The sequence below is a fragment of the Mustela nivalis genome (genome assembly GCF_964662115.1).
Source record: "Mustela nivalis genome assembly, chromosome: 7".
In the NCBI taxonomy this organism is placed as follows: domain Eukaryota; kingdom Metazoa; phylum Chordata; class Mammalia; order Carnivora; family Mustelidae; genus Mustela; species Mustela nivalis.
The window spans coordinates 140976311-140985958 of NC_139026.1; the positions used below are offsets into that span (position 1 = coordinate 140976311).

Genomic DNA, 9648 nt, shown 5'->3' on the forward strand with positions numbered 1-9648 from the left:
TCAGTTCATTCATCTACTCAGCAAATATCTCCTGGGTGCCTAGTATATGATGGCACCGTACTAGTGCTAATATAATACTAATACAATAAAGTTATCGTCTGGGGAGAAGAAAAGGAAAGGGTGAGAAACAGACACAGATAGTTACAAGACACGGTGGTGTTACATACAGGAATAGGCACAGAATTCTGAGGACAGATGACATGAGTTTCCCAAATCAAGTGATAAGTGAATCTCAAAATAGAAGTAGTACTACGGGTAGACCAGGGGGTGAAGGATACTCTGGGAAACCCCACACATATAGAAATGGATAGTTTACAATGTTTTGGAAAAGGCAGGTAGTTCGCATGGTTGCAGTAAGAACCGCGGGATGTAAGAAAAAGCTCACGACGAAAACCATGTGCTGTTGAAGAGCTGAACCTTTCAACCTGTAAGCAATGGAGTACACATTAAAATATTTTTTAAGAATGACACGATCAAATGTGTGTTATGGACAGATTATTTTGGCAGCACTGTGCGAGCTGAAATGGAATTGGGGGCCTAAGATGTAAAGTGTATCTGTGGGTCTCGAGTTTCCAATCCAGGAACCACTTTAATGAAGCAAAATATTTTACGAAACACTTCACTCCGTTCTACAGCTTACCCACCTGAGGAGTCAGGACCTGAAATTTCAATGAATGGTAGTTCCCCCTATAAACAGACACACACACACTTATTTCACGTTAGTGCGCTGCTGTGTGGTTTCTATTAAGTATTCCGAATTATCAAATGCCATCAGCTATAGATACTACCGGACACTCCCTGAAAAATCATAAACACTTCAGCCCAGACGACCTGGGGACCCTTGTAAGCTGCCTGTGTTCCCTCCACTACACGTTGATCACCACCGACATAAAACTATCAAGGAGGAAATCAATGAGCAACGGAGATGTAAGTGAAAGCGAGTCTAAGTGATACTGACAACGCTGGCCTCGGGAAAGAGAAAGCAGGGGATACTCTCTGCGAAACGGACAAATCCAGAAAGAAGAGGCAGTGTCCCCGACGGAGCAGAGCTGTCAACGAGTCTGTGTTGTTCGGAGCTGAAGAATGGCTAGCCTTGTAAGAAACGGCCGGTAGACGGAGCGCCTGTGACAACTAGTTGTAGTAGTTTGCAGGCAAGGGAGGAAAAGGACCAAAGTAACAGAGGCTGCAAGGCATTCTGGAGGGGGTTCTACACGCAGCGAAGACGAGACGATGAGAAAGACCGATGCCTCTTTCCGATCAGAGAAGAGGTGAGAGGGTGTGGAGCTGCGAGCTGAGACCGGGGTCCCGGCTGGAGGCGGGAAGTTCGTGGGTGAGGAAGAGGCACCAAAGGGATGACTGGAGTTTCCAGGGGCAGTGGAATCCGGGGGGCGTCAGAGGCCGGGAAAATGCCCGATCTCTGGGCAGGGGTAAAGGACGGACAGCTCGGGGACGCGGAGACAGAGAAGGGAAGACCGGAGGTGTCACTCGTGACTGGCCAGAGGCAGCCCTCCCGCACCCAGCCCGGTACTCACACAGCTCAGAGTACCGATGGCAGCCCCGTCCCAACTGCTGCAGATAGCGCTGCAGCACGTCCGTGAGGAGGTGGCAGGCGCTGAGTTGCACCGAGTCCCAGCCCAGCGCCTGGCAGATCTGCGCCACCGAGACCCTCAACAACGACCTGGAGTAACTCTCGCACATCCCGCTCCGTGGACTCCACCGCAGCCCTTGCTGCCACTGTCTCCACCCCCACCGCCTAACCTTAGCAGAGCCCTCGATTCATCCTCTAGGGCCCCCGCGGCGGGGAAATCGTCCCCCCGACCCCTGGCGACCACCTCAAAGCGCCAGCAGCACGGAGCGCGCCAGCCTGAGAGCCGCCATTTTGGGCTCGCTCCGCCTCCCGCTGGACGGTCGCCGGGGCGAGGCAGCACTAGCCGAATGCTGAGCGCGCCAATGAGGAAGCTCCGCCCTGTTGGAGCAGAGCGATGGCGTCGGTAGCGACTCTCGGGCCTGGAAGGATGCAGGAAACGGCTGGGCTGAGCGCAGGTGGAGGATGCGGCCGAGGAGGCAGGTGCTTGGGGCCTTCCCGGGTGGGCTCGCTTGGAGGGGTCGGGAGAGGGGACCGTCAGTGGCTTAGGGGCCAAAGAGGGAGTCAGGATATGAAACGGAAATGCGGGTGTTAGAGGGAAGTGGGAACCCGAGAGGCTGTGAGCGCAGGGGCGGGATTTGGAGCGTGGGAACTTCAGTGCCCCCAAATGCGGATCTGATCGGATCTGATCTTGCCTATGCTGCTGCTTACGGTTGTGTAGGTTAAATCAAGCCCACGCTACTCGGAGGTTAGAAGCAGGCGAGGGAGACACGAGCCTCGGTGCAAAATTTATGGGAGCACCAGAGAACGGGCGATCAATCACATTTTAAGTTAGTATTTTTAGGAATCCAAGCCACTTCCCCTAAACACCTCCTCGCTCGCCTCCTTTGAATCCCAGCCCTGAGTTCAGTAAAACTCAGTTGCCTACTGAGGGGGCAAACAAGTACCTTAAATCGATGGAGCGGGCTGAGAGAGTGGGGAACTGTTCTCCCAGCCCCGGACAAGTGTGCCAGATCTCTCGAAATTGCCGGAAATCTGGACTTTGTGATAAATCTCTCGAGTTGTAAATATTACCCAGCCTGAAGGCAATTGTAATGGCTGATCTAATGATCTCTTAAGTATGCCCTTTTGTGTGCCCCCTGACCCCACCCCAAGCTTCTGGACTATTCTTTCCTTCCCCTCTTCTCTCTCCTCGGTATTTTCCTGTCGGTTTCTCTGTTCTTCTGCTTGGCACAGTGCATTTAGTATCTGAGTTTATGTGCCTTTCTCAATAAATCGTGTTTCTGAGTGGATCTACGTTCTCCCTATAGGGAGTATTCCAGAACTGTGAACATAATACATACTCAATTTTTAGGAGTCTTAAAACCACAGTACAACTGAAAATGTGGTGCTTCAGCCAAATGACAATTCTGCAGAGATGATGGCTTGGTGGCAGGGTGCCTATAATATCTTCTTCAATGACACCTGTATCCCTAAGATTATCAGGGACCTTTGGGAAGCACACTCCACTAGACACTTTTAGTCCTAGCCTTACTTGACCATTTTGTAGCCAGTTGATAGTGTTGAACACTATCTTAATTTTGAAACTATCTTATATCTTGGACTTCACAATAGCTTGTTCTTTTGCTGTACCTTCAATATTTCTGGAGGCTCCTTCTTTTTTTTTATTTTTTTTATTTTTTATAATCATATAATATATTTTTATCCCCCGGGGCTGGAGGCTCCTTCTAATTTCTATATTAGACCCTTCTTCATTTGCCTGTGTGTGTGTGTGTGTGCGTGCGCGTGCACACGTGTGTGTGTGTGTGTTCAGCTCCTTAATCCTTTATTTCAGAAAATTTCAAACCTACAGCAAAGTTGAAATAGAAAAGTGTAAGCACAGGCATATACTTCACCTAGATTCACCAATTGTTAATGCTTTGTTACATTTACTGTATACGTATACACACATACTTTTTTTTTTTTTTTCAGAACAGTTTGAAAGTAAGTTGCAAACTTCATCACACTTAACAGAAAAATACTTAAGCATGAGTCTCCTCAAAGCAAGAACACCCCCCACACACACACACATAACCATATGTCACAGGTTCAGTTCCCCCAGGAAGTCATGTCTGGGATGGAGATCAGCCTGCAGAAGGTTGCGAGTGCTCCTGTGGCTGCTGAACCTGCCCATGGTCCATCTACATGGGGCAAGAGAATACCAAGAGACACTGAACCAGACCACTTGGATGCTGACCAGGTCTCCTTGCTGCCCCCTGTGTAACTGCTGCGTGGGTTCCTAACGATTACGGTCAATCACTCCTGCCTGCACAATGACTTCTCTTTCTGTGTGCTGACCCCTGGCTGAAGTGCCCAGCTGGCAACGGTAGCTGATATTTCAATGGGACTCCTGTGTGTCCCGTGCCAAAAGCATTCCCCCTTTTGCAAATTAGAACTGTCAACCTGGAGGAACCAGAGTTGCGGGGACAAGGACAGTTTCGCAGGCGGGTCACTGAGAATTATGTTTGTAGGGGCCCAATTATCCAAAGATACATGAAGATACAATGAGGACCACTGGCCCTGCATTCTTTGGGTCCTTAAGGATGCCACTAATTTCTCCCTTCCCCTTCCTCCTCCGAGCCGCAGGACCAATCTCAAAAACTTGTTTCAGGAACCTGTGTGGAAGTTGTGCCAACTTCCCTAAATATCTAATGTAACTACACATCAAGAAATCAGGGAATCGGGGCACCTGGGTGGCTCAGTGGGTTAAACCCTCTGCCTTCGGCTCAGGTCATGATCTCAGGGTCCTAGGATCGAGCCCCACATCAGACTCTCTGCTTGGCGGGGAGCCTGCTTCCACCTTTCTCTCTATCTGCCTGCCTCTCTGCCTACTTGTGATCTTTGCCTGTCAGATAAATAAATAAAACCTTTAAAAAAAAGAAAAAAAAAAGAAATCAGGGAATCAACCACTGACTGGGTCTATCAACCAGGGACCCAGTACTTCATTTATTACTGGGCTCATCTGCCCTCACTCTAACAGAGGCCCACGATGACTCTGCATCTTCTGGTTTCAGTCTCAACTCTGCCCCTTGTTCAGCAATTCTCAAAATGTACATTTTGAGTATTTCCTTTCTCCAGTGGGTGGTTACTTGAGTCAATGGCTGTTGGTTCCTTTGTGGGAGGAGGAGAAAAATCATTCTCTCTCCATTTGGTGTTGACTTCTTCCTCTTAAAGCCTTAAGAGTTTCCGTCTGAAAATTGGCTCAGATCCAAATGCTGGGCAAGGAGTCATGGCTGCTCATTGGGGCAACTGTCCTCAGCCACCTAGTTGTCTATCCATGAATGGTTTGATTTTGTTTGAGGAGCCCACTCATTGGCTACCTGTCTGTTTCACCCACCCTTGTCCTGGGAACCATCTCTAAAACTCATCAGGTGACTTCCTCCCCATGCCTTAACTTCCCTTATCATGAGCTCATGTGCATGGCTTCTGACTGATATGCAGGGAAGCCCAGCCCCTTTTGCCTGTACTGTTGTATAGTCCTATTGCCCCCACTTTGCTTGAATATCTGAACACTGATACCTCATACCAGCTTGTTTCCTTTTTATACCGCCCTAGTTCGCCAGTGGTAAAAAGTGTTACAACCTGCACATTCTGGAACTATCTACCTTATGCCAGGACCTTATGCTCTATCTACCACCAGTGCTGAGGGCCTTGGGACCAGCCAGATGGTGACCCAGATCCTAAAATCTGCTGCCTCCACCCCTTCCGATACAAATTGATCCAAGCAAGACTGTCTGGGAAGCAGCCTTCTGAGATGGAGCTCAGTCCATAGGAGTGCTCTTGGGATCAGGACCCAGGGATAGAAAGAAGGTAGAGGTGGGAACGGAGACATCCTCTGCTGAGTTCAGGCAAGGGGGACTGGCTTTATATTCCCACACTGAGCAGGCATTGGGTGTGGGCTGCCAGGAGGGAGGGGGCTGGGACCTGGGGCAGGGCAATCTCCAGCTGAGGCAATGCCAAAGAGGGTTAAGTGCTAATGGCTGTGTCCTGACACAGTTCCAGAAGCTAGGGGGCAGGAGGAGACACACCCCTAAGTTCTGTTGGGGGGGTTTAAGAGTAGCATCACTCTCCACTACACCGTAATACGTTGTTGCACACACAGACTCTAGAGTGATACAGTAGTACATTACCCAGGATCCAGTGGGTATTCAGATCTTCCCATGATCCCCAAATGCCTTTTATAGCTTCATAATTTTCCAATCCAGAATCTAATTAAGATTCACTCACTGCATTTCGTTGACATGTCTAGAGTTTTTTGATAAGATTAGGTCTCCCCCCCCCCCCCAGTTGTTTTTTAGGGCTTTCGTTTATTTCTTTTTTGTCTTTTATTATATTTTTGCAAAGTCTAAGTTTTGTTATTGTGTTTTCCTTTTTTTTTTTTTTTTAAAGGACAGTCATCTTCTAGAATGTCTTGCAGTATTTCTCACCTGATTAGGTTCATGCTAAACATTTTTGGCAATAATATTCTTACACAGGTTAACAGCAAGGGTCATTTTGTGCCATCGCTAGTGACGAAATTTGGTCATTTATAAACGTTAGGTATCAACCAGTCTCTCCATTGTGAAGTATCTTTTTTTTTTTTTAACTTTGAGATTAATATGTAATCTACAAGGTGATACTTTGAGTTGATTTGAATGACCTGCTTCTCCCCAACCTTTCACCACTCTGGTTCTATGAGCTTCCATGTCTGGTCTCTTTCTGAGTCAGTCATTACTCTGGTGGTTAAGAAGCGGTGATTTTTCTAATCCCAGCATCTCTTTCTACCTTTCTCAGCAGATGTTCTAGAAACTTGTCTCATTTTTTTCTAGTATGCTATTAGTATGGAGTCAGACATTCTTTTTTATTCAGTGGGCTAGAATCTCTTCACATTATTATTCTTTTGCTGCTTCAATTGTACCATGTTTGGCCAGCAGAAGTCCTTTCAGGCCGGTTGCTGTATGCTTTTAACGGACCTTGGTCATTCACTGGGTGTTTCTGTACTTGGTGGCACCAGATTTTTCCAGGCTCACCTTATGCTTTTTCCTGCCCTAGACTAGGAATTAGCCACCTCTCTAAGGGGCTCCAGTTCTTCCCAGTGAGGAGCACTACCTAGAAACCAAGATACGAGCTCTAGCTGACCTTCATTATTACTGGGGTGTCATTGCTTCAGGGCCTTTTAGTAGAGAAAGCTAGAAAAATGAAGATTCCAAATGTCTTAAGTATACACTGATACCTGATTCAAACCCCTAATTCTATATTCCTTACCTCCTCCCATTTCATATTAAATCTCCCTCCTTCCCAACTTGAGAACCCTGTTTTTTTTTTTTTTAAGATTTTTTATTTATTTTGTCAGAGAGAGAGAGAGAGAGAGCGCAAGAGTGAGCATAGGCAGACAGAGTGGCAGGCAGAGTCAGAGGGAGAAGCAGACTCCCCACGGAGCAAGGAGCCCGATGTGGGACTCGATCCCAGGACACTGGGATCATGACCTGAGCCGAAGGCAGCTGCTTAACCAACTCAGCCACCCAGGCGTCCCGAGAACCCTGTTTTCAATTGTATCAAATATTTGCTTTCTCCTCTAATACCTTTGCCTACTTTTTAAGCATTTGTCCTCTTTTTATATGCTTCACTCTGGTAATTTTCATGGTTATATAAAGATGACTCCCTAAAATAATGATTTATTCTAAAATTTTTTCTAGTTCAGACTAGTGTAACTAACTGCATCTTATCAATGACGAATGTCTATCTGGACGAATGTCTATCAACTCAAATTAAGCGTTTGATGGGTGCCCTAAACAAAACTCATCATTCTGTTCTTGGCCGTATAGTTCAGGAGGGCAGCTAGTGTTCATCTCAATTACTGATCAATGTCCAGTAGACAACATCATATCTAGCAGACAGTCAGTGCCTGATAAATGTACGCCTTCTACAATTCGTCTTGCAGCCGCTTGTAGGCTTAGAGCACAACTATCTCTACTAATCCTGAATTAATGCACTTTAATGAAACAGTGAATTTTACCACATGTGTTTTCTCTCAGTGAAGGTGTTTTGGGAGAATGGATTTGAGGTGAGCTCGTGGTGGCAGGGAGACAAGAGCCTTCTCCAAGAGCTGCAGCGGTGGGGACAAGGGGTAGCTGCTGTCCGAGTGTCACATCATCTGCTGACACACTAGGAGGACCCAGTACCGGGGGACTGATCATCTTGAAAGCAGAGCTCTGACTCCCTCTAGGAGCCCTAGTCATTATCTGGACACGGCAGTGCTGGGTACTGGGATTAAAGAACCTGTGCCCAGCGGGTTCCAGCCCAGGCGGAGGGGGCCCCGGTGCACTGGGGGCAACACCTCCTATTCAGCACACCCTGTATCAGATGCTAAGTATTTGGCAAGCATTAGTTCCTTTGATTTTCCTAACAACCCGACACACTACTATCTTCATCTTCACTTTACCAATGTTAAGACGATGGAATCAGTCACTTGCTCCAGATCATACCGCCCGTAAGGGTTGAGCGGGGTCTCCATCCCAGAGGTGCCACAAAAAGTCATAGAACAGATATTTTAAGATCTGCAAGGTCTTAAAAGGTTTACCTATTTACCTGGAAGATTTTCTCCAGCAAAATATGAGCGAGGGGAGTGACACAGGAAATGAGATCAAACCCAGAGGAGTGACACACCTGACGTAAGACCACTGATGGAGCAGAAAGTCCCACGAGACAAATGGAGGGCTGGCGCCATGCGGCCCCACAGCTGTTGTCCCCCATTCCAAACCTGTGAGTCTATTATGCGGAGTGTCATGGATTTCTACTCGGCAGTGTGCTTACATTCCTGCTTTTCTCCCTGCTGTGTTGTCTACAACATGCAGCTCACCCTCAGAGAAGCATTCTGCTGTCCTTGACACTGGAGGTGGACCAGCGTGTTTAGAAGATAAAAAAACGCCCCGGCCCCATTCCTTGCTAACATTCCTGAAGGTGATCTGGTACCTTGAACACACGTACGTGTCCACCTGATGCCTCAGCCTCATTCATCAACCCACCCAGTGACTCTTACAAAGGCTCAGGGAAGCTAGAAAAGGACCCTGGGGGCCGTCCAGCTTCTCCCCCGCAGCCCTCTTATAGGAAGGCAGTACCGTTCCTTACAGGCTTGTGGTTGCTCATCAGTTTTCCTATTACTCACTGTTCAATTCATTTTTGTGGAAGCAGTTGGCAAAATAATAAAGCATTTGAAGACATCTTTCTAAATAGATTTTATTTAATGGTTTTTAGAAGAGCACCATACAAATTGAGAATGGGTATATTTTTTATTATTTTTTTATAGTTCCATAGTCTGTAATTTATTTATTACTTTTATAATTTATATATTGTATTTGTAATTTATAAAAGCAAAAAAACTAGGCGATCCTGGGTGAGTCGGTCATTAAGCATCTGCCTTCAGCTCAGGTCATGATCTCAGGGTCCTGGGATCAAGCCCTGCATTGGGCTCTCTGCTCAGCGGGAAGCCTGTTTCTCCCTCTCCCACTCCCCCTGCTTGTGTTCCCTCTCTCACTCTGTCAAATAAATAAATAAAATAAAAACCTTTACACAAACTTATTTTCCTATTTTAAACAAAAAGAAAACCCTGACATATTGGCATGGCTAACTTGTGCATAATCAGGCTAGGCATCCAGTCTTAATGGTTATCTAAATGTGAGTATAGAACGAATTATACTGAAAGGTTTCTCAGTGGAAAACTTGGAAAAGATATTTAAATTTTATTTATTTACTGAAGATTTATTTATTTGAGAGTGAGTGAGAGGGAGATCACAGAGAGGGAGAGGAGACTCCCACTGAGCAGGAAGCCCAACTCGGAGCCAGGTCCCAGGACCCTGGGATCATGACCTGAGCCAAAGGCAGATGCTTAGCGAACTGAACCACCCAGGTGCACCTGTGTTTAAACTTAATAGATAAGAAACAGCAAATGACTCCTACAGCATTGTTACTTCATTTGGTTGGATGTTCTTTTTGAAAGAGCGTAAGAATGAAAGCCTGGGTCAGCCTGTGGCCTCTTGCCTCCTCCT

The 9648-nt window shown here is 46.8% G+C and overlaps 1 protein-coding gene and 1 long non-coding RNA gene across 2 annotated transcripts in view; one reads left to right on the forward strand and one right to left on the reverse strand.

Annotated features, from left to right (window-relative positions):
• The window catches only part of TAF3 (TATA-box binding protein associated factor 3), a 173041-nt gene extending 171143 nt beyond the window's left edge, over window positions 1–1898 (reverse strand). The window contains exon 1 of the mRNA XM_082738717.1: window positions 1533–1898. Within this exon, the coding sequence (XP_082594843.1) occupies window positions 1533–1698 (166 nt within the window). The 5' untranslated portion in view covers window positions 1699–1898. The remainder of the gene's footprint in view (window positions 1–1532) is intronic.
• A 102-nt stretch (window positions 1899–2000) lies between these two features.
• Window positions 2001–8833, forward strand: LOC309868652. The gene is made up of 3 exons (XR_014313766.1): window positions 2001–2068; window positions 5180–5434; window positions 8458–8833. It is a non-coding gene; the product is annotated as an uncharacterized lncRNA (long non-coding RNA).
• The last annotated feature ends 815 nt before the right edge of the window (window positions 8834–9648 follow it).